Below are 25,838 nucleotides of genomic sequence, written 5' to 3' on the forward strand. Positions count from 1 at the left end.
ATACTATTATTTTTACACAAACATAGAAAAAACTCATAAATGGTACAATTTAAAAGAAGTGATTTTTATTTTTGAATTATATGATATAAATTAAAAGAGAGTTTTTAGATGATACAATTTAAAAATTAAATTTTAAAAATAGAATCAAGATTTTTAATTTTAAGAAATAGGAGAAGAAAGTTATGAAAAAAAAATCCAAATAAGTTCATCCACAGACACAAGTCTTTTATAGAAATCCAAAGAAGTCATGAATATGTTGGTAAAGAGAGTTCCTATTATACTATTTAGGATTAAATATATTTTTAAAAAATAGAATTAATCTCTTTCTCTTTGATTAAATTATTTAGTCTCTTAAATATAAATTTATTAACTAAATTTTGAGTTAAATTTATTTAAAATATTTATTAATCTCATTTTTCATTAAAGATTTGAAAGATAAAAATAGATTTAATCTTAATATTTATATTAAAATTTATGTAATAATTCATAAAACCTAAATTTCTCAAGAGTTACTCAGGACAAACCATATTTGAATAAAAATAAAATTACAACTAAAATTAACAGTTTTTTACTAATGCAATTTTATTATATTATTACATAAATGGATAAATTAAAAAAAGATACACATAAGAAGAAATTTTATTTTTATTTAATTGATTTTCCTTTTTACACTCAAAACATATTTTTGTTTTTCCAGAAAATCATGTCCAAGAACATAGTTATTATTTATTTAATATTTTTTTAAATAGTGTCTGTAAATGTGTTTTTGGGTTTTATAATTTCTTAAATTGATTTTTCCTTGGCGTGCATAACTGTTTTAAATTGAAATTATGCTTACATACATACTGTTATCATAATTTTGATTATATATGTTTAAACTTCTGTTGGTCTACTCAATTTGTTTCATTTGAAAATAGTTATTTTGAAAATAAAAAATATTTTAAATTTTAATTTGAAGTTTATTTAAATTTTAACTTACTCACTTCTGTGTATAATGTTTTTTCATTAATTAAAACAGTGATAAAAAATAGAAAATAGAATAACAAATACATCAATAACTTGAATTAAAAAATTTACGAAATTAAATATATAAATAATCAGTATTTTAGGTATAACGTTTTTTTATATGGAAATATGTTAATACTTTAAAGACAATAAAAATAATTTTATTTATTTATTTTAAATTAGTTCCTTAATAAGTATTTAAATAAATTTTATAAGGCGAGTTTCAAAATTCAAAGGCCCGACGGGTAAATTAAGGAAAAAAAAAAGAAAAAAGAGAAAGGAGAATTAGGGTTTTGAAAAATGAACAATTTAAAACGACTTACAGCATTATTACAATATACATAGAATTGCTCCTTGGGGAGGTGGTCTCTTTTTGCTGAACTTCAGCGTTTTGGTTTGGGAGGGAAAATACCAAAACATCAAAAGTTGAGTCTCAATCAACTCAACATTTGATTGCATTCAAATTCATTTCCATATACCAGGTACTCTCTCTTTCTCTCTCCTCTGTACACTCTATCTATTGAATTTCAGTCCCCAATGTCATCAAGCGGGGATTTCAGAACCGATTGTAATACGCGATTGGGAAAAACCAGGTTTATGATAAACTAATTGTTTGTTTTTTGTGTAGTTTCATGTGTTTTTGCTATATTGATAAGTTCGTCCTCCATTCTTTTTGGCCCAGACACTCTGTGAATGTTAGTTATTATCTAATTTCTTGCTGGTTGTAGAATAAATTGATTGTGTGTCTTAAATGGAGATCTTAATTTGCGGATTGCCTAATTATTTACATATTTTTTCATGATTTTAAGCTTGTTTTTGTTTTATATGAAGTAGTAAAATTTGCTGACTCCCTAGTTATTTGATTGGATCCAGCTTCTGAAAAGTGAGTTCATGAGAAAATTAATGGTTAATATTATGTGCAGTGCATATGCATACAAATCATTGATGTTTTTGAATATCAATAACTATTTTTCTTATCAATGATTGAGATTATTACAATATTTTTTCCTCAGTTTAGAGGAGTCAAATCCTATTATTTTGCTCTTTTTCATTGGTTCAAGTTTCTGGGGTAAATGAAAAGAAAAATTGAATTAGTAGATAAATTTCTTAGGTTCTGATATGTGCCACTACTCAGCACAAGGAAGTACTTTGTATGCATTGAATTTAGCTCCTTGTTAAATCTGCTCATTCCTCATGCTTAGGAACCTGCACATAGTCTTACTCAGCTTTTTCAGCCAATTTGGTTTCAATGCATCTGTTATGTCTGCTTGTTCGCAGGTATTAATTCAGTTGTTCGAAATATAACATGAGCACTACTGTGCAAAGAACTCCGAGATCCGGTAGACAGTCTTTATTTTTCCAGGATTTAGCTTCACCTGTTTCTACCCGTAGAGGAAAAGTTTCAAGTCCTGGTCAGGCAGCTGCAGTATCTGCACTATGGCGTGAGAACTTTGGCAGTTCGGACCTTCCTCCTCCACCAGTTTTCACCTTGGAGGACAGGTCTGATTTTTCTCCTGAATCAGGCATACTAGATTATCAAGTATCACCTGAGATTAAGTCAGACACCAGAACTCCCATCCAAACTTCTAATAGGGAATTTTCAACTCCTGGGAAAAGCAAATCTGAGGCTAGCACATCTTATGCTTTGAGAGGGGTACAACAAAACCAGCAGACCTCACCGGGTTTGAGTTGGTGGTCACCTGCAACTGCAAAGAGTGTTGGGGAACAAGATGAGAAGGGAAAAAGTTCACCAGTTGAGGGTGTGGTTCAGCCTGGTGCTTTGATAACTCTCCCTCCACCGCTGGAAGTGGCAAGACCTGAGGTTCAGAGGAATTCGTTGCCAGCTGGCAATCTCAATGAGGAAGAATGGGTAACTGTATATGGGTATGTCTTAACTCTGCTTTAGCATTTTTGTTTGTCTATTTTTTGGGGAATACATGCATTCCTCTACAAATTTAAAATTGTCCTTTTAATTCTACCAAATTTACTTCTATCTTACCTAAAATAGTGTGAATAATACCGGCATAAATTTTTACTTCTATACTCCTAAAAGATCAAGAAAACTTGCTCCAAACGCTTGAGAGTATACCCCTGCTCCTTAAGCACAGAAAGATCTTATTCCAATTGCCAAGACTGCTTTGCAATGCATGTGGTGAGAAAAAAATTTCAACCATTTCTGATTAAAAATGACTAATCTTGCATAACTGTGCATACTAGTAGGGGAAAAACTGTGGTGTACTATTTAAGTTTGTAATATTCCTTTACTGTTAGTTTGTATGATATACTGCTATTCTAACTTCCTACTAGGGATTTTAGTGGAGGCTTTTTATTCTCGTTGTTTTTAAAATTGTTAGTATAAAATGAAAACTCCTGTGAATGCCAAGGGAGTTACTAGCAAATATTGCTGGTATAATTTATCTCAAATTCTCAGTGAGGATTGAATTCTAGGAACAATGCAACTGGATTACGTTGTGTGCATGTGACAGGAATATAGGAGTAATGGCCTTGGGGCACCAAACAATCACGTGGACAGTGTGGTAGTTGGCTGAAAGGAAAATTTGCTATGGGAATACCAATGTGGTGGAGGAGAACAGAGGAAGTAGTGAATTTTGTTCAAGATTATTACAATGAGAAAAAAGGGGGAGAGAGGGAGGGTAGACAAAAAGGGCAATTGGAAACTTTAAGAGATAAAAAATACAAAAAGAATTAAGAGTAGTTGTGGCTATTACATATATAAGTACATGAACTGTGCTGTAATGTGGAGAGAGGTGTGGAATAACTCACAAGAATTTGACAGTGACCTTGTTGGTGAGGCATTGACTGTTTTCTATGATATATGTAGTGTTTTATTTGCTTGAAATTTGTGGGGGGATGGGATACACATCACATATATTTCACTTGCCTGTGTTAATTCTCAGACCTAAAACATATTCATACTCATTTCTGGCAATACTTGACCTTGATGCTTCTTTCTTTTATACATACCTTTTCTCCAGTTCTATGATCTTCCCTTCTCATGTATTTCAATTTTTATATTCTTTTAAGCTTTAAGTCTTAGCGAGAATTAAAAAGGAATAACATTTGAGTTCCTATGGTCTCTCAAGATTTGACAAATTTATAATTTCAGTGAAATGATGTTTAATGTGCTTAATGATTTATTGAATTAGGATTTGTAGAGTTAGTTTTTGAGTGATGTAGTACTGTTTTTTTTTTTGGTCCCTGTATTTTGTTATTGTTCATTTTTTCGTTTTTTTCATTTATCCTTATGTAATATATCATTGTCATGAAAGGATTAAATAAGTTATTTTATTTTTTTCATTTTTTCATATATTCTAGTGTGTGCCTTTTCCTTAATGTTTTTTTTTTTTTTTTCAGTTTTTGGGAATACACTCTTAAATTTTTTTCACGTGACCAGTAGATTTTTATGTAGCTATTTTTGAGATTTGATTAGTGTAAGCCTTGGGGCAGCAATTAGGTTGCAGCCATGTGATGAAGAGGTCACAGGTTCAAGTCCTAAAATTAGCCTCTTCATTTGTGGGGCAAAGGTTGTGCATATATACCCTTCCAGACCTCCTCACTAGGTGTGAGCTATGTATACTGGGAGTGGGTTGACCTATTTTTGGATGAAAAATCAATAAATAAAGTACTTTTTATATGGAGAATATGTTTTATGTTTTTATTACCTATTTTCACTAACAGTACAAAAATATTACTTTACTTTCACTTTGATTTTTGCTAGAAAATTTATATGTATATGAAATGGTGAAGATAATACCGTGGCTTCACTGTCTGTCACACAAATCTCTGAAAAAGAAATCAAAGGAAATTTTTGAAGTAAAATGAACCTTGCAGAGTTTAATTTTGTATTTGTATATAGCAATATGCGTTTTTTTAACAATGCTCTTTTTCTGCAGGTTTTCACCCGGTGATACTAACATGGTTTTAAGGGAGTTTGAAAAATGTGGTGAAATTTTGAAACATGTTCCTGGTCCTAGAGATGCTAACTGGTTGCACATTTTGTATCAGGTTGGTAATCTTTTCCCTACTTGAATGTAATTATGTTTTTCGTTATAAATCAATGGTTGTATTTTAATCCAAGACTATCCGTGGAGCTTGTAGTTGTCAATTTTTTTGATATATTAAGAAGTGATTCCATTTTTTAAACCTTGCTATACTTTCTTTGAAAGTGATTTTCTATTGTTTATCAACCAACTTGATTTATTGCTAATACAGAATCGATCCGATGCACATAAAGCTCTTAACAAGAATGGAATGCAAATTAATGGAGTACTAATTGTTGGTGTGAAACTGTTGGATCCCATGCAACGCCAAGCTTTAAATGAAAGGGTTAACAATCAGGGATTTATGCCCTTACCTCTACCCTCTGCTAGAAACTCAGAAGTGAGCACATTGAAAGCGCCTACTCGACCTTACTATCAGCAGAATGGCAACTCCACTGCACGTCAGACTGGAGGAACCATTGCTTCCCCAACAAAATCATTGGTGTCCAAAATCATGGACTTGATGTTTGGAGTCTAAATTAGTTGTTCGGCTGAATCAAATTAAGTATATCATTCTGTTTTGTTGTACGCAATGATTTTATTTTCTTCGTGCACCTTGAAGAAGTTCGGCATGTCTTGTTCATTGGATTGAGTTGGAATATTTACTCTTTGGATCTCAATTGTTAGAATTTGTGGCATTTTAGCGTATCAATTTTATCGATAACTACACTACACAGATCAGTACTACTCCTGTGTTTTGAGAAACGAGAACACAATATATAACTAAAATGCCCATGCACTTGAGATTTTGGGTAGAGCGTAATGATGTTTGATTTATTCATTTTGGAAGTGTAGTTATGTTCAATAACATTGGAGGTTGTTTCCCATGTCTCTACCTTTTTGAAGTATGTATTTTTAAAAAGGTGTCAAGCTGCAGTTAAATGATTATTTCTTAGACGCACGCACTAGGTAAAGATGTTTTGCAATTGGTGGTTGGGCATGTCTTTTATTTATTTTATGATTTTTTCTCCTGTACTTTTTATATATAAGGTTCATATACTTTATCTGTGTGTTCTCTCTGGTCTCCATAATGATTACCTTTTGTCGTCAATTCTCACATTGCTAATTATAACATTCATTTTTTTTCTTGTCACTTACGGGATTGAATGTGGTGTGAACCAGGAATTAGCCCATGAGTTATAAAAAAGTTTATGTTTACAATGAACACTCAAAATACTGATGGACTTTTAGCCTGACAGAAAAGTTCTTCTCAATATAGTAGAAGTCTAACTGAAATATATAGAAATCACATTTAAAATTTACATATGATAGAAGAATTTTGAATTCATTGAACCGTGAGCTCATTGGATTAATGTTTTTGGACCTCGGCAAAACGGTTAAGATAAAGCGAAAATGTATAAATAATTTAAATATTAATTGAGTTAACATTAAAATAAAAATGTATTAAATAGATAAACAATTCAAATATTATTATTAAATACGTTTAAAACGTAAGATAAATTTAATAAAATTTAAATACGAAAAATTAAATTAACATATTTAAACATAAAAAAGAATTTGAGTACGAAAGATTAAATTCACGTATTTAAACATAAAAAAGTAAATTATATAAAATTTTGAATATCGAACTAATTTCAAAATTCAAAACTATATTTAACTCATTTTTATTTTATAAGAAATGTCTAAACTTATATATATATATATATATATATATATATATATATATATATATATATATATATATATATATATATATATATATATATATATATATATATATCATGAATTATTATTTGTTACAGAAACAGAACTACTTATCCGGAAAGGAAGCAGGTTCATGGGAGTAGCCATATCTGAGAATGTAACACTAAACATTGTGGCATGGCTTCACATTGCTTCCTTCGTTATTCTTCTTCGTCCTCATTTCCCCTAAACCCCAAATTCAGAAGCCCTCCAAAACCACCTTATTGCCCTTCCATCTTCTCGCGAATTCCAACCCCAAAATCCGACAATGATGACAACAATGCCGACGACAAAGACGACAACCATAAAACCCCAAACGACAACCGCTTCGACTTCCTCAAACTCTCCGTGACCCTTACCGTCATCTCTGCCTCCCTCCCCCAACCGGCCGCCGCCGCTGCCGTCGTCACCAAGGGCAAGAAACGGTCGTCCAAAAAACAGTCCGCCAAAAAACCCGAAGCTCTCTCGCCGGAGGAGCTTAAAACATGGTCTGGAGGGCTTCCCGTGGTCGCCGATCGCCTTCCCTACAGCGAAATCATCGAGCTCAAGAAGAATGGGAAGCTGAAGCACATAATCAAACCCAGTTCTGCGAAATTGAGGCAGCGCAGCGAAGCGGTTCTGGTTGTTTTGGACGATTCGAGAGTGTTGAGGACAGTGTTGCCTTCGGTTGAGAGTCACAGCGAGTTTTGGGATTCATGGGATGCGTTGAAGATTGATTCAGTGTGTGTGAACGCATACACACCGCCCCTTAAGAGGCCGGAGTGGCCTTCTCCTCTGTTGTCAAACATTTACTTGCCCCCTTTTTTGGTGAAATTCCTTGTAGGTAGTCCTGAAGATATCGAAGCAAAGCCCAAAAAGGAGTCGAAGAAGGCTGCGGAGTATAGAAAAATGAGGATGGAGTTGAAGAGGGAGAAGGAGGAGGATCTGAGGAGGTTGAGGGAAGAGAGGGAGATGACGGAGAGGAATATTAAGGCTCAGAAGAAGGAGGAGAGGAGGAGGAAGAAGGAGATGAGAAAGAGGAGGTACCGGGAATCGATGCGCCAGGCGAGTGAGCGGAACGAGAGAATGGCGTATTTTTGGTCCGATTTGGCTAACAATAGCAATGTGGCTAATGCACTTGGGGTGCTGTTCTTCTACATTTTTTACCGGACTGTGGTGCTGAGTTATAGGAAGCATAAGAAGGACTATGAGGACAGGTTGAAGATTGAGCAGGCTGAGGCCGAGGAGAGGAAGAAGATGAGGGAGTTGGAGAGAGAGATGGAGGGAATTGAGGCTGATGATGAAGAGATTGAGCAGGGGAAAGGGGAGGAGAATGATTATTTGAAAGTGGCAAAGCAGTTTATGAGATCAGGAGCGCGTGTGAGGCGAGCACAGAACAGAAGGCTTCCTCAGTATCTAGAGAGAGGCGTGGATGTCAAATTTAGTGATGTTGCAGGTCTGGGTAAAATTCGGCTTGAACTTGAGGAGATTGTCAAGTTCTTTACTCATGGAGAGATGTACCGAAGGAGGGGAGTGAAAATACCAGGTCTCTTTTTGCTCAACTATCATAAACTTTTAACAGGAAAACTTAAAATTCATGAAATTTTATAGGACAGTTTCCAGGGACTAGTTCTGGCATTTTCCAATCTTGCGCTTGGATACATATTTGATTATCGGTTATATTCACATAGTCTTTATATCATTTGTCTATAGAAAAATAAGGAAAGGAAGAGATCACTGCGCTTTACATTTGACTTGTTTAAAGTTGAAATGTTAATTGGTGACTTCACCAGGTGGTATACTTCTTTGTGGACCCCCTGGAGTGGGAAAGACATTGCTGGCCAAGGCAGTGGCTGGTGAGGCAGGGGTTAATTTCTTCTCTATTTCTGCTTCACAGTTCGTGGAAATATATGTTGGTGTTGGGGCTTCTCGTGTCCGTGCACTTTACCAAGAAGCCAGGGATAATGTACGTAATATTTTTTTTATCTTTTCCGCAGTGTTCTAACAATTTTTCTTACTTGTTTAAAGTCAAATTATTAGTTGGATTTTGCAACTAATTTATTTTGTGCATTAGCATGTAAACTTGACACATCCCCTTGTTCCTCATTATATTTGTTCCGAGCTGATTGGAGACCTTTCTTTTTTACTATACAGCATTTTCTTGTCTTCTCTTGAAATTTACTTTTTTTTAGCTTCGGTCAACAGACTCCATTTCTGTATATTATTTTTCAGGCCCCATCTGTTGTCTTCATTGATGAGCTGGATGCCGTTGGAAGGGAGCGTGGCTTGATTAAAGGTTCTGGTGGACAGGAACGTGATGCTACTCTTAATCAGGTTAAGCTGGCAGTGCTAAACTTGCGATCTGCATTTCTTAAGTAAAATTTTGTGTTTATATTGGTTGATGTTTCCTATTGACTGAATGCTCCAGCTCCTGGTCTGCTTAGATGGGTTTGAAGGGAGGGGAGAGGTGATCACCATTGCATCCACAAACCGACCAGACATCCTGGATCCTGCACTTGTGAGACCTGGCAGGTTTGATCGGAAAATATATATCCCCAAGCCCGGCCTAATTGGCCGCATAGAAATTCTAAAGGTAGCAGCGCCTCTATAAATTTCACCTGCATGTAGCATTCAGGATTTGTTTATTTATTTTATTGCATTAATAGTTGTTGATTTGTGACTAATAGCACCTTAAGTAGTTTGCGTATTAAATTTTACACTCTGGTGTCATAGGTCCATGCTCGTAAAAAGCCAATGGCTGAAGATGTGGATTACATGGCTGTTGCTGGTATGACTGATGGAATGGTTGGTGCAGAGTTAGCCAACATAATTGAGGTTGCTGCCATCAATATGATGCGTGACTCGAGGACTGAGGTAATAGCTTCAATATACAATATTGCCAGATAGTTACTATTCAGCAATTTCCTTACAGGAAATTGGTAAAGTTATTGCTGCATTGTGTATGGCATCCCGCGTTCAATATCCTTACCACTTTCCAAAATCAAGCATGCAAATAAAAGTGTTTCTCTGACTTTAAAGGCAAGCTTCATTGAATAATACGTTCATTTACTTTGTAACTCTTAAAGGATGCTACCAGTTTCTGTGTCTCCAGTCTCCACAACAAGAAGTTTCTTAATGTGGCACAAGAAACTTTCATACATCTATAACTATTAATAAAGTGGATTGTTTTTTATAAATTTTTGGTATACACATTTCACTACCCATTCTACCCATTATCGATATAAACTACCTTATTAATCATTTTACACATAAAGGGGATAGAGGCTCATAGGAGGAAGTAATAAGGAAAGGAATTACTAATTGGTTGCTGTAACGTTGTAGTTCACAGTGCGTCGTTTCTTTCTTTCACTATTGCAGATTACTACTGATGACTTATTGCAAGCTGCACAAATGGAGGAAAGGGGAATGCTAGATAGAAAGGAAAGAAGCACCGAGACATGGAAACAAGTAGCTATAAACGAAGCTGCAATGGCTGTCATGGCTGTGAACTTTCCTGATCTTAAAAATATAGAGTTTGTAAGGGCTTAACACTTTCCATTTTATTTTTTGGTTAGTCATATTTTGTTTTGTTTGAAACGATGAATTCTGTTAGAATTGAATTATTTTGTAAACGACCTAAAAATATTTTATTTTCTTGAATAGTTATATCAAGTATTTTCATGTGCAAAGTCATTTGCATGCAATCTTTCCTGCTGGTATACATGCAAAATATTAGTAAAAGGCCAATTTTATTAGAAAAAAAAAAAAAACTGAGCTAGGAGTCAATTTGAAAGATACTAAGTTTTGATGGAAAAAAGATCCAAGCAAGATTCTGCTTGTCCTACATCTTCAAAATAGTTGTTCTTTCCATTCCTTTTACTATGAATATTATACTAAGTTTACTATGAATATTATTGTGTGAGTCATATGATGTGGTACTTATGGATAGTATTTGAAGTTGACAATACAACAGTACAAATGCAATGCTAAAAGGAACATTTAGCCAAAACATAAACTAACTGCTATATTGAATGGAAAATGGCTGCATCTTACATAGAACAATAGCTTGCAAAGTAGAAGCTTGTCCTTTGTTTCTGGTTATCTGTATGCTTCCGCAATGCTCTAGAGTAGACATTACGGTTTAGCAATTCAGGAAGTTGACCTTCATTTGGTATTTTGTTCTATATCTTTTTGAAATTTACTTTCTATTGGGTTTATTCTCATAACAAAAATTCTCTTTACTCTGTTTCATGAATATCTGTTATCTGAATGTTGCTGACAAGAAATGTGACATTTTAGCTTTTTGTTTGTATTGGTGTAGGTCACAATTGCTCCTAGAGCTGGTAGGGAATTGGGCTATGTTCGGGTGAAGATGGATTCAGTCAAATTTAATAATGGAATGCTCACGTATGGGTTATTTAATTAAACTTGTACTCCTTATATTTAGCTGTTGGAGAATGCTTTCCAAATGAAATGCTTGTCTGTTTTCAAAGGCTGCCTGCATTATGCATTTTAAATTATTACTGCTCGACCAAATTGCATTGCAAACTGTGTTTTTTGCTTCCCTTATTATTTTCCTCTTAATTTTTAATTGCTACTACGGTGCAGTCGACAATCCCTCCTTGATCATATTACTGTTCAACTAGCTCCACGTGCAGCTGATGAACTTTGGTTTGGGAGTGGTCAGGTAATAGAATAGTTTTACATGCTTTCCACAGACTTCCTTACTCTATTTTTTGCATTTCTAAAGCTAAAGGTAAATACACTACCAGGTCAAACAAATAATGCAATGAAAAAAAATTATTTCCAACATCTTTCATGTTTTAAGGTGTTGGTCAACCAACTAGCCTTAATGAAGGACACACGAATATGTTTTTTCTAGGGACTTTGGATTTCTGTGAGTGGGATCAGAAGGAAAATTAATTAAAGTATATGGACTTCAGATTTCTATAGGGTCAGAGAAAATCTAAAAATGACTCTTTTTCTCAGTTAGTCATTGATGCTATTCGTTATGATTTATTGCTTAATATTTTTACCTTTGTAAATTATGGGTTTTATATCAGTACACAAGTTATCTGTGTCAAATGTTTATTTTGTTGGTCCTTTTTATTTGCTCATATCATATTATGGGTACGTTTTGGACATGTAGAAAAATTTAACTTAATTTTCAATCTTTCAGTTGAGTACGATATGGGCTGAAACTGCCGACAACGCTAGGTCTGCAGCGAGAACATTTGTTCTTGGTGGGCTTTCCGAGAAGTATCACGGAATGTCCAACTTCTGGGTGTCCGACCGAATTAATGTATGGATTCTGTCTTGAGTTTTATTTTCGTACGATGTTTCTTATTTGCTGCTTTGGCAATGATAGTATTTGGCCAACTTACAATTTCAACATGTTTCATTGTCTCAGGATATTGATTCGGAAGCAATGCGAATTCTGGATTCGTGTTATGAACGAGCAAAAGAGGTATGTTGTAATGGAAGGAAGGAGAAAGATTATTGTCGAAGAATATGCTTCTGTTTATTTAGTAAAAGTGAAAACTTTATTTTGTATTTCAGATTCTTGAGAAAAATAGAACGCTGATGGATGCTGTGGTGAATGCACTGATGGAGAAGAAAAGCTTAACCAAACAAGAGTTCTTCCGTCTTGTAGATTTGCACGGCTCTCTAAAACCAATGCCTCCCAGCATACTTGACATACGAATTGCCAAGTGCAGAGAATTCCAAAAACTCATCGATAGTGGAAAGGAAGCAAGTTTGAGTAGCCACGCATAACAAATTGCAGATTTTGGGGAATATTTTTACTGTACCTTCTTTTTGTATTATAGTACATTCTTTACCCCAAGTCCTTACAGAGTATGGACATAATTTTTGTTGGATCTTCAGAGTTAGTCTTTTCCAGAACGTTTTGCTGGAAAGGCAAGTTACAATTTCAACTATTATTCTGCACAGAGACATTCCTGAACTATTGTTTAACTCCCACCAATCTCTGGCATTTCTGATTATGCCTTTGTTGTCGTCCATGTAATAGTTACTTGAATCAATATCATATTAGTTTTAAGTATTATGTCTTTTCCACAATTTTATTTACATTTTCTAACAATGCATCATACATCATCCACACTATTTCTTATATAACGATGATATGAAATGTTACTTTTCCACTAGTACATTATAATACAGTATTAAGTATCTTTTTGGATGAAATGCCTATTTCTGCTATTTTTGTTATTATTTAATAACATAATTCTGTGTTCTTGTTTGGCTTATTCAATTTTGTTATATCGATGGTTGTTTTTCATTGAGTTTTTGTGTTAGTAGGCTAGTTATTGAAAATGGTTTTCTTTTTATTTTAACATCTACATATGTTTTTGCCGTAATTGTTTTTATTATATATATAATTTCAATAGTAGAATATAAACATTAGTGTAAAATGGGCAATTATTTGAACGTTAGTCCAATAATCAGTCAATGCAAAAAATGTCCGGGTGACTTTTTCATAAATAAAACATAAAAAATGATGTTGGTCATTTAAATCCGGACGTCAATTGTGTTGATCCACTGAACCCTGATGTCAATTGATAAAGTTGAGACATTTGGATATGAGGTTGATTTTTGGTTTTCATATACTTTGATTGCACATTTATATCTTGATTGCATAATTATTTAGTTTCACATTTTTTTTATTAATTTACTCAAATTTTTTTAGCAATTTTAGTAACTTTTTTAAAAATATTTCTTTCACCATTTTTTAAGTGAAAATTAAAAAGAAGTGACAACTTTTGACACGTGGAGTTACATCGACAGTTTAGGCTTTCAGAATGTATCATCAAGAAACGTCGACCCTTTATAACTGACATCTTTAAACGTCGGCCGCCTATAACCGACGTCCTTGGAATTTAGACTGACAAAGATTAAAAAGTCAAATATTAAAAGTGTTTTTTAGAAATAATTATAACTAAAATGTTATAATTTAAAAATATAATTAAAATAAAATAAAGAAAATAATTTCTATGGTTTATTGAAGTATGTGTATATAAAAAAGTAGAAAAAAAATGGTTATCGAATGGGATAGTGTATTTCCAATTTCAAACCTTTTTAAGAAAGTATTTCTTTGGTGGAAAAGGAAAACGAGTATATTTATAATTTAATAAGAGATATGATATAATGAAAATAAAGTGATTAAAAAGATAGTAACATTAAAGTATATGATATAAAATATTAAAAAGAACACGTTAGGTAAAAGTATTTGTATGTATGATCACTTATATCTACTTGCCCAATAAAATACACTGCTTGGTTTAAACAAAATATTACACTTTTTTACTCTACATTTGTATACATATATGATAGATTTGTATAACAATATAAAAGCCAATTCTGATAAATTTTCACAATTGTTTTTTAACATAGTTCTACTGCTACAATAGGATATGATAATTAATTTTTTTTATTGTCAGAAAATTCTATAGTTTATGTGTGCATATAAACAAAAATATTATCCATAAAATCAAAATAAAATAAAAGAAAAATAGAAAAGATTAAATAGAAATTCAGAAGTCATCCTATTCACGAGTTAAATAAGATAAGATATTATTTATATAAAGGATAACATCAATTATTTTCAACGAATAGAAATAGAAATATACGTGAGGAGAAAACAAATAAATTTTCAATTAAAAACCAGGTTGTACAATGTTCACCATAAATCATCCTTCCCTTTATTGGTGAGATTGACATTCTTTGTAAACCAAGAAGAATATCTATGATCTTCCACCCTTAATGTGATTTTTTTTTTCTATTTAAATTTTATGTGAATTGTAAGAATTGATTTGGTTATGATAAGATAAACATAATTGAAGAGAAAAAATCTTATGGTAAAGTAAAATGATTATAATTTTAAAAAATAGAGATTTACCTACTTTCTTCATCTAACTAGTTGTAGATGAGATGCATGAATGTGGAACCGCCTATGATCAAAATATTTTAATATTGAATTGTGACTCAATTATGCAAGTTCTTTTATTTCGAAAAATGATGTATTTTGAAAAGCAAAATTTTATTAACATAAGTAATCTCCATTAATATATTTTGCATTTCTAAACTTAAGAATATAATTTATTAAAAAATATTAATTTAGTATATATTTAAGCATGTTAACATCATATGAAATGTGGATGATATTGAATGACAGTTATACTTAAAGAAGTGAAGAAGGTAAATTCTTTTTTTTTTCTCAAATTGACATTTTTACCTGTTTACTTGTTTATGAAAAACTGAAAAACTATAATATATAAATATATAAATGACAGTGTTTTTTTTATTATTTTTGAATGGATGATGTTTATCTTTTCAATTTAACTCTGAGTAGGGTTCATAAAGAAATTTAAAAAGGAAAAAATCACACCAAAATCATGATGATTAGGTAAATATAAAAGAGATGAACGATTGAATGAGAAGAGGTTAGTTAGTGGACAATTTTGGTGATAACGTGTGAGCAGTACTTAATAATGGTGGTTACAGTTCATCACTAAATCTCTCATTTTTTACAAATTAAGTAAATTGACATTTTTACCCGTTCATCTCTACCTGAAAAACATTAACTCTATTATCTTCCCACACAAATCATTTTTTTTATTTCAATTATATTTTTGAATTATAATATTTTACTTTCAATTATATATTTCACTATTAAAATTATATATAACAAAATGGCGGTTACACTAAGATATTCAGTGATCAGTTACATAGTATGTTTCTCCACAAATTCAGCTGCATGAACACTGCCACACGTTACCACTAAAACTTCCCACTAACCAAACCTTTTCTCACTTCATATTTCATCTTCTCTATATATACTCTTCTCTTCCATTTCTATTCGTTTACCACCATCCATTGCTTCCATACATTGTTGCGACAAAAACGAGAAAAACAAGACAACAACCATGGCATCCCTTTCGATCGTCCTATGTACTTGTCTCATCATTTTCATGGCTGCCACCAACACTTCTGTTCACGCTTCCATTCATTTCCACGTTGGCGGTAGCCTCGGCTGGCACCAACCTGACCCCAACAATACTGAATTTTATAGCCAATGGGCTCAAAGGAACAGGTTTCAAGTTGGTGATGCTCTCGGTAAGCTTCTTGAATCACTTCACTTTCATTGTTACTATGCATATCATGATTTTCATTTGGTCAGTTTTGTAGTGAAGTCATGGAAACAAATGCATTAACGTTGTTCTTTACGCAGTTTTTGAGTACCAGAATGACTCGGTTCTCAGTGTGGAGAAATTGGATTACATGAATTGTGATGCAAGTAACCCTATCACAGCTTTTGACAATGGTAAGAGCACTTTTAACCTTGACAGGCCCGGGGACTTCTACTTCATCAGTGGAAACAGTGAACACTGCAAGAATGGGCAAAGATTAGTCGTGGATGTGATTCATGAACACCGTTTTTCATCTCCACCACCCATTTCTCTTCCGCCGCAAGGGCTTCCACCAATGGCTCCTCCACCTTCTGATCAAAGTTTTGAGGATTCAACATCAGCCTCAGTGATGGTTACTGCAACTTCTATGTCTGTTTTGGTGATCACGTTTGTTATTGTGATGCTGTTACTGTTAGCACCCTGAATGTGTTTGTTAAGGTTACGACGACCAACTAGTTGTTTTTGTTTTTGTTTTTGTTTGCTTCTGTAATGTTTAGGTTAGTGATTACAGTTTCAACTATTTTTTTTACTGTTTTAGTTACCTTAAGATCATTGTGGATTTTAGCAGTGTATTTATGGCCATGACTTTACTATTGGTCATGCAAACTTCTCAACATTCAAATTGAATATTCACTGCAAGAGTCTGATTTTTTTCTTTCTTAATAGATGATTTTGATGACCAGAAGTAAAAACTACTCATATCATTGTTTTAGTTTATCATCTGATACCAGGATTTTTCACTCCGGCGAGGTGTTTTTAACTAAATAATTCAACGTCCAAAGTGTGTAATTCATGCAATCTGAAAAAGTAAAAATAAAAATACTTTTTTAACACTCACCAGTTTATAACTCACTCTTACGAGTATTTTAATCATTAAAAAAAGTAACTTTTGTATTTGTAAAAGAAAAAAGAGATTGAAAGATAAACAAGTGAAGTATGTAAATGAAAATAAATAATGTGTATAAAGATAAATTTATTTATTTGCATTTATTCATTGATTTATATATTATATAATTTAAAAGGAGTTCTTCAATTTACAAAAAGAAAACCACGGGCATTATAGTAAGAAAAGGCTAAGCTTTTTCAAAGGAAAATTGAAATCTAAAGCGAATTGCTTTTTGTTTAATCACTTTCTCACGATAGAATGAGAAATTTTGCATGAGACAAGATCAGATGAAAAATGTAACTTATTTTTGTTACATGAATTACAATTTATCATTTTGTTAAAAGGTTTAACTTCCATATAGATATTTTATCGATAATCTCAATAAATCAAAGTATTGTGTTAAGTCCATTATTAGTTTTTCTTTCATAATAAAAGTATTTAACAATCGTACCATGTTTTATTCACAAATTTGAATTTTCATTTGCTAAGGTGAATAAACGTAACTCTCAAGTTCAAGACTCTCCACTCCACACACCTTAAATTGAGACCACCTTAAATTGGAGACTGTAAAATTCCAATTTCAGCAGCTTAAAACTAATAAAATAGGATATTCCACCTTAGCATTCAAAACAAATAAATAAATGTATAAAGTATATTAATACAGTCTTACAAAATGATCAGACTATATAAATATATTAATTATACGTACCAAACCTTTCTAAATATATTAATTATACGTACCAAACCTTTCTAATCCTAAATACAAGCTAACCACTTATAACAGCTTTTCATTGAGACCTCCTTCCGACCTAAAAGATGGCTCCTCAACCTCCAGTGCCTCTGAAACAACATCCACCATTGCTCCCACCGAATAGGTGATCATCGCAAAAGAAAAACATACAACACAAGACAAAAACACAAAAGAAGGGTAAGCTAATGACTTTTAAAGAATTTTCTTAAACCATATAACATTGATATATCTAACAACTAAAACAAACAAATATTCACACACATATATTTCTAAACTACGACTCAACTAATTCGGATACATGTATTGAGGTCGGATCTAATCAGTTATGCACTTGTAGTGGCATCTCATGCTCTGTAGAGCGTTAGATTAAGAGTCAAAACTCTACCACATACAAGGTCAGTCCGTTAACACCTATGGTCAAGGAAAAACCCTAGGCTAGGACCTCCTGCTCCTCTCACCACATACCCCATTCCTCTCTACTTGAGAATTTGAATGGTTATTAGAGCGTCAGGATAACTACCAAGACAATCCCTACCTCAATGCATATACTACCACAATTACTGCTAATCCTCTTTGGGTTAGCATTAACCAATCTCAACTCAGTCTCATACAAACAATCTCATATCATATACTCATCATTCATAATAATTACAAAGCTTCTAAGGTAACTAAAGCACCACTCAATTTAACTCAAAAATACAAGTTTCAGGTTCTGACTCACTCGTCCAGCTAGTAGCACGCGTCCAGCCACTGGCCTATGCTCGCCCAGCTAGTACCACTAGCCCAGCCACTGGTACAGGTCTGAAAGTTCCTGACTTGGAAATTAGCCCAGCGAGTAGCACTAGCCCAGCCACTGGCCCATGCTAGCCCAGTGAGTAGCACTCGCCCAGTGAATATGCGAATCTGCATAATTCTACAGATTATTGTTCTGCATAATTCTGCAGATCAACTTATTCACTCAGCGAGTAGGCTTGCCCAGCGAGTAAGCAATTCTGCATAATTCTACAGAAACTTATTTAAGCAAAATTATACCTATTCAACCAATCCATACAACTCCAAAACCTCCACCAAAGACCATTGAGTATCAAACATTAATTCTATCAAAATATTCACATCAATTGCACCCATAGCATACAATTATTCTCAAACAACATATAAAACCTAAGAATTTATAGTTTTCAAACATCACAACTAAATTCACCTATCAAACACATCAGTCAATTACATAATAATCATATAATAACATTCTTAACATGTTTGTGAGACATAATAAAAATTAGCTTCCCTAACCTAGTATTCTGCTTAAACAACTCTATAAACGTCATACGTCTCTAACTCCACAGGATGTTCTATCTACATATAGAAACATTACAAGAACGATAAGGAGATACCATTATGATCACTGATCAACAGAGACTCATATTGATACATAAAATAGCACATGCAAGCTGAAGAAGGCTTACATGTAATAGAAAACAGTAAAAACCAAAAAGACAGCGGAAACTTAGCTTACACGAACGGAGATAGGATCAATCCTACGGTCTCAGTTTTTCAATTAGACGATTGGAAAGATAGAACTTTCAAAGAGCTCTAGAAAAGTGGTTTCTAGAGAGATGATGTGTTTTAAAATAATGAAACTCGTTTATAACAATTCTATTTATACTAAAACCTTTTTAATATTAAAATAATCGAGTCTCACTATTTTTAAACCACTATCACTTCTAAAATACCATTTTCTAAGGTTTTACAGAGATTATTTTTTTTTTGTCTAAATTTATCTCTACTCAAACACTTAGGTAGTGTTCGTTTGAGCGAATTTTACAAATCCAGTGATTTACGCAGATAGATTGTCATTACTTTTCATGTTCCTTAGAATCATATACGAAGACAGATTTGAGGGATTGAATAAAATCTTCATCCACACGAAGATTGACAAAAATAATAACTAACTTTACCATTTTAACCATCTCTTATATTTTATTTTCATAATATTTCAAATATTAATAATTACAAATTATATTATTCTTAAATTATAATTAAAATATATATTATTAATAATTATATACAATTATTATTATTATTTTATTATATATATAATAAATAATATATTTATATATATAATAATTATTAAAATTAATAATGTATATTTATAATAATAAATAATAATTTATATATAATAATTAATAATATATGTCTAATAAATTATTAATAATATATATATATATAACAATAATATTAGTTATTAATAATATATATATATATATATATATATATATATATATATATATATATATATATATATATATATATATATATATATATATATATATATATATATATATATATAACAATAATATTAGTTATTCTCTAAATACACTTAAAAAAACACAAAAATTCATCTAACCATATTTACACAAATCTATCTTTTCATTCTCTTCCATATCCACTTCCTCCCAGGAACACAACCTTAACAAACAACGTCACGAACAATCTTTCAAGAGAGATGGAATAGAATTTCCAAAACTCATATCCTCATTTCAGGTTAAATTTTTTTTTTTCTGTGTTATTTTAGTTTGTGATGTAGTTTTAGAAGAATTTTTTCACACAACGTTCTGATTTTGAGAGACAGATTAATCAGTATGAATGGTAACCCTTTGAATAAGAGCTCTCAATATCTGAATTTTGACTTTCCTTTTCGTTGTCTGCAGCTACATCATCTCCTTCTTTCCTAGTCTTCTTCCACTTTGATTTTCTGAGCCAATGTTCAACCAGCATCACATTAAGACCAATGAAGATTGTGCCCAGAGAGCCACCACCCAGAGCAAGTAACACAACAGATAGCCATTGCATCTCTGGACTGTGTGGCAAGATCACCCAAATGGCTGCAACATAGCCAGTAGCCATAAATGCCACAGCCACCCACATTACCTTGTGAGTGATTGCCAACAATCTTGTGTGTGCCTTTCTTCTAAATGGAATGATACTAACAAGCACAATTACTATACATAGAGATGTGAATAGTGCTATGTTGTTACTTATTACAAACACCTTGAAGGCAGTTTTTTCTCCCACCGTTGACTCACCTTTCAATGCTCCTTCTTGCTGCACACCACCAGGGGGACTAATACCAGCAGCAAAAGTTACAGTTGCAATCAAAACAGCTACTATTATAATGGTATTCCTCGCGTTCAGTATTGCCTCTCTGTGCATCTCATAGTGCTTCTTCCTGTTGCTCTGACTATAGAAAAAGTTACTTAGATTTTCCACTTTTCTTTTGGTTTGATGCTTCTTCTGTTTCCCTGAATTTGTTGGATATGGTTTATAGTTTCCATTCTCAGTTATCTCACTCATTTGAGGCTGGGAAGGTGATCTAGATTTGGTGCTTGTTGCAGAATCATAATAAGCAGTAACCGATTCATTTTGATTCGGCAATTCCACTGGGTTAGGTGTAAACCTCCATGACATAGAAAGACTAGATGCTACTGGAGACACAGAATTAGATGCTACTGGAGACACAGATTGGATGCTTCTTCTACCACCAGCTCTTATAAAAGTGGCTTGCAATTGCCTATTTTCTGCACTGTCCTTATACTGAACTAGGATATCAAGTGCTGTGATCCCTCCAGAGTTCCGAGCATTAATATCCATCTTTGTCTTGTTGATCAAGAACTCTGCCATCTGCAATCATCATAAAAGAAACTATGAGCACAACTACTGACACATGAAAGCTAGATTGGCTAGGATGTACCATAATTAGTTCATGAAAGTTCATTTTATGGATCGAAGTCCTAGCAATTTTTCATCACAGAATCAACAATTAAATGATATTGCAAAAGGGAGAGAAGTAGAGGCTACCTTGTAGCGTTTGCCTATGACCGCAAGGTGTAAGACGGTGTTGCCATAACGATCTTGACAGTGCAATAGATTGGTACCATTGGAGGCATGTACCAAGAATTCCAATGCATCGTGCCATCCATATCTCACAGCTAAATGGAACACTGTCTCTTCCTCTCTAGTGATCCGGTTTAGTGAGGCAGCAATGCTTGACGCAAAATCTTGAAGGATAGAGACTTTTCCGTTCATCACAGCCAGGTGCAATGGTGTATAGCCATTGTTGTTGTATAGTAAACCAAGATTTGGATCACGTCTTAGTAGGATCCATGCAATCTCTCTGTGTCCTCTCTCACAAGCATGATGCAATGGTGAATTCCCGTTATCATCAATCACTTGAGTAAGTTCTGACCACTTATTCAACAATTCTCTAACAACATCTGTCATAAAATTTCAAATTCCTTAGATTAGCTATCTATAACCTGTTAGCAGGAACTGACTCATGGGATGTGAGAGTCGATAAAAGTTAAAAATCACTCAAACTCAGTGGAGAAAAAGTAGTTTTATGTTTACCTGTGTGCCCTCTTGATGCAGCAATATGGATACAAGATTGATCAAACCCTGCTGCTACTGGCTCCACCTTCTCAGATAGATTGAGCAAGAGTTTCACCATGTCAAGATGGCCATGGCTGCAAGCTAGAAAGCAAGCGTTTTTCCCATCCAGATTAAGCTTACAAACAGCTGAGGAATTGGCATCCAACAGCAACTTTAAGACAACAACATTGTCTTGTCTGCAAGCCTCGTGAACCGGTGTCTCCATGTTTTTATCCTCAGCAGAAACCATGTCAGGGCACAATCTCACAATATCAGATACTATTTTGGTGCAGCCGTACCTGGAAGCAAGGTGTAATGGAGTGCTGAAGGAATCTGCTGTTCTCTGCTGGAGAATTTCTTCATTCTCTTTAACTAGGCTAGAAAATGTGGTTATATCATTGGTTCTAACTGCAAGATAGAACATTGGATCCATATTCTTGAGCTTGAAATTCCTTGAGGAGCAATAACTTTGTCAGAGAAAGGTTCTTATACAAGAACTTGAAGAAAAAGCTTGGAAAATTATCGCAGGACGGTGAACATTGACATATGAGGATTTGAGCGTGTGCTTTTGATGTACATGTCGGAAATTACGTTTCAACATTTTCAAGGAAAATTCTTGTGTCAGAACGGAACCATCTCAAAGTCGACGTTGTTTACAAATATTTCCAAGAAGCTTCTGCGCATGCATGACCTCACTTGATGAAAGTCAAGTGTTTATTTGATTCAGTAGTTCTACAAATTGTTTAGATTACCATCATTTTTTTCATTATTGATTTACGATTAAAATAATAAAATACTTTTTCTTTTTACGATAAACATATAAAAGTTGTTAAAATATTATTGTTTTTTAATATAAAAAGAAAATTATATTATAATAATTGAATCGTGACAACTTTCTCTTACTATCTAAATTAAGTGATTTTTAATTTTTCTATTTTATAAGAGAAAATTTTTAAAATTTAATTATTATAATATTCCGATATGAAATAACAAAGTTAGAAAAAGAAAAGTTGAACATGCATGATTCTTCTTCTCTTTTACCTTGTCTTTACTTGCAGACAAAAGTTGTGGATGCCCCACACGTGTGTAATGAATAGTACCTGAAAAGGGATACGCAAAAGTCAACACACTCCATTTTTGTGGGCCGTTTAAAAAAAATGGCTTAATATCTATTGGCAGAAGACGCTGCAGTATTCAATATGACAGTGGCTCATCATTCACACAATTTACTTTGCTTAACATGGTTATATAACGCCACATATATTTTTTCTCAAGAATAAACTAATTTTGACTCTTATTCCATTCATAAACTTAGATACACTCCCTTTTCCTCTTGTTTTAGAATGCACATTTCATTTTCTTAAAAAAAAATATCTTTTAACGCAAAATGAGTATTTCAGATTTTTTTTTGTCTTTGGTAATGGTTCATTGTATGATTAATAACTAGTTTTGAGCGTCTATTGACTATAAGGCCTTAGAAAATTTATCTCTTCAAATACCGAAATTAATATTTTAAAATTATTTGTACATATCATAGAAAAAATATAAAATATTTTTTAGAAACATTTCCATAATTGTTCATCATTTATAAGAGATTTATTTATATTGAAAAAAAATATCTATGTTTGATATTAATCTTTTTCTGGCGTAGTGTTTTTAGAATTTATATGTTCCCCAAATATTTTATAACCAATTTTAGATAGTGTTTGGATTTGCTGAAATTTTGAAAACATAAGAAATAGAAAAAAAAATGTTATATGAAGGAATTTGTCACTTTTCTATTTATTTACCCTCCATGTAAAATAAGATAATATCGAAATTTATATTATCTCCATCTTAATTTTTTAAATCTAAACAATGAATAAATATATATTTATTTTATTTAAAAGATATTTTTAGAAATTGAAATATTTTTTAAAACTAATTTTAATAAAAAAGTATTAAACAAAATAATCTTAACATTTCTTCTTGCCTTCTCAACATTCTCAATATTGATTTTTTAAATTTTAAATTTTAAATTTGATTAGCTTTATCCTGATCCTTGATTAAATTTCTTCTTTTCGTGAGATCACATCTTCATATATTTCCATATTCTTTAATATATATCTTCTCTTACATATCTCGTATTTATTGTTTTTTATTAATTTTCTGATAATAACACTGAACATTTAATGGGTGTTAGGATGTTATTCTTTATATATATTTTTTCTCTTAGAACTTCAACTTATTAAAGAGATATTTATCTTCTTTTTAATCTTGAATTTTCTTTTATAGTCTTTTCATTTGTAATAAACCTCTATTTTATCATATCTAAAACAAAACTCTTGTCTTTCATGAATTTTGAATATTTATAAGTTGTTAGCATCTTTAACCACACTCAATTTGTTTTTCAAATGATACTTCATTACTTTTCTGTAGAAGTTGAACAACAGTCAACAAATTTTGATCAATTCTACGAACACATAAGACATTAAAAATTAATGACATTTGAAGATGATGATATTTATATATTTTTTCTACATGTCTCAATTGATCACATTTGTGACATTTTTCATCTAGTCTCCATTAACACTTACAATGTTGCTTTGGTGATTTCTTTTTGCAGTAGGGACAAAACGAAAAAAAAAAAACTTGTCTGTGAGTAAAGTACTTACAACCGCACGATCTTAAGACTCTTTCATCCTTTCCCGCTCAAACTCCTTATCAAATTTAGCATTTTTATGTCTTCATATCCATTTTTTGTGTGACTTTAGGTAATAGGTCTTTCAAGAGAGAATTACCCAAAGACATAATATCAATGAGATATGAGTCCAACTTACATAACACCATCTATAACTCAAAACCTTAAGACAATGAATTTATGAGTCTTCATCATTATATAATTTTCTCACTTTTACTCAATGTGGAACTTAAGGTCAATGGCGGATCTACATGGGAGTAGGGAGGGGCCCTGGCCCCCCCAAAATTATAATTTTTTTTCCAGTTATATATATATATATATATATATATATATATATAATATAATATAAAAATATAATTTTTTTTAAAATTGTAGGTAATGCATATTAGAAATTAATAAAAATTAAATTTTTTATTTTTTATTTCTTTTATTTAAACATAACATTTAATATAAATACATAATAAAACATAAAATTAAATATAATAAAAAATAAAAATATTCAGGTTTAATTTTTTTTTTGGTTCCTGTTTTTATTTAAAAATTGATACTAGGATTAGGTTAATTACACCAACAAAGTAAATTATTCATATTAAGAATCTCAATTTTAATGAAAAGATTATTGATTTGTTTCGAGGAATTTAACGAAATTTATCGTAAAAGATTGAATTACATCAGTTTTTCAAAAATTGAAACCAAATTGAGATTAAAAAAACATTAGAGGACCAACTTAACATTTTTAAAGGAAAGCATGAATCAAAAGAGTAATTAAACTAAATATTTATTTTCCTTTTCATTGTCTTTTTAGTTTTTCACAAATTGTAATAATCTCTCACTCTCATATGTTTTTTGTTTTTGTTTTTAAAGATAAAAAATTAGACATAAACTCATTATATTTCTCATTTATCTTCTTCCTTTCTCGTCCCTTGTCTTAATTAATAATGAAAACATTATTTTTTTTATCTCATGAGCTTTTTGTATATTCATTTTTTTTTATAAATATAGAAAAAAATAATAATGTATTATGTAACGTCCCATTTATTTATTAAACGAAATTAAAGGAAATGTCACACGATAAAGTATAGCAGTGTAGTCTTGGGGTCCTTAACGCAACCCCTACAACCTGGCACACCACGATGCC

General features: G+C 32.2%; 4 protein-coding genes across 6 annotated transcripts; 3 read left to right on the plus strand and 1 right to left on the minus strand.

Annotated features, from left to right (window-relative positions):
* The first annotated feature begins 1,329 nt into the window (after positions 1–1,329).
* Positions 1,330–5,738, plus strand: LOC114185742 (mitotic phosphoprotein N' end (MPPN) family protein). Of its 3 annotated transcripts, XM_085674154.1 has the most exons (5): positions 1,349–1,487; positions 1,634–1,700; positions 2,284–2,889; positions 4,920–5,031; positions 5,239–5,738. In XM_085674154.1, exons 3-5 carry the CDS (start codon positions 2,312–2,314, stop codon positions 5,542–5,544), a joined length of 996 nt encoding a protein of 331 aa, XP_085530280.1. In that variant the 5' UTR covers positions 1,349–1,487; positions 1,634–1,700; positions 2,284–2,311; the 3' UTR covers positions 5,545–5,738. The 3 variants fall into 3 exon arrangements, with proteins under 3 accessions (XP_027929429.1, XP_085530280.1, XP_085530281.1); XM_028073628.2 differs by lacking the exon at positions 1,634–1,700 and having other exon boundaries at positions 1,330–1,487; XM_085674155.1 differs by lacking the exon at positions 1,634–1,700 and having other exon boundaries at positions 1,353–1,598.
* Positions 5,739–6,824: 1,086 nt separating this feature from the next.
* EMB2083 (AAA-type ATPase family protein) lies at positions 6,825–12,816 on the plus strand. The gene is made up of 11 exons (XM_028072593.2): positions 6,825–8,295; positions 8,543–8,715; positions 8,982–9,083; positions 9,178–9,342; positions 9,483–9,623; positions 10,128–10,286; positions 11,071–11,156; positions 11,358–11,436; positions 11,929–12,051; positions 12,160–12,216; positions 12,309–12,816. The coding sequence occupies exons 1-11, from the start codon at positions 6,909–6,911 to the stop codon at positions 12,522–12,524; spliced, it is 2,688 nt and encodes an 895-aa protein (XP_027928394.2). The 5' UTR covers positions 6,825–6,908; the 3' UTR covers positions 12,525–12,816.
* A 2,878-nt stretch (positions 12,817–15,694) lies between these two features.
* Positions 15,695–16,398, plus strand: LOC114184794 (early nodulin-like protein 7). Its single transcript, XM_028072101.2, has 2 exons — positions 15,695–15,884; positions 16,000–16,398. Exons 1-2 carry the CDS (start codon positions 15,695–15,697, stop codon positions 16,380–16,382), a joined length of 573 nt encoding a protein of 190 aa, XP_027927902.2. The 3' UTR covers positions 16,383–16,398.
* Positions 16,399–20,031: 3,633 nt separating this feature from the next.
* On the minus strand, positions 20,032–22,453 carry LOC114185917 (uncharacterized). Its single transcript, XM_028073872.2, has 3 exons — positions 22,000–22,453; positions 21,451–21,866; positions 20,032–21,273 (listed from the first exon to the last, which is right to left on the minus strand). The coding sequence occupies exons 1-3, from the start codon at positions 22,451–22,453 to the stop codon at positions 20,230–20,232; spliced, it is 1,914 nt and encodes a 637-aa protein (XP_027929673.2). The 3' UTR covers positions 20,032–20,229.
* Positions 22,454–25,838: the final 3,385 nt, after the last annotated feature.

This window comes from Vigna unguiculata, chromosome 5, assembly GCF_037176805.1.
Source record: "Vigna unguiculata cultivar grain cowpea cultivar isolate G323 ecotype 2 chromosome 5, ASM3717680v1, whole genome shotgun sequence".
In the NCBI taxonomy this organism is placed as follows: Eukaryota; Viridiplantae; Streptophyta; class Magnoliopsida; order Fabales; family Fabaceae; genus Vigna; species Vigna unguiculata.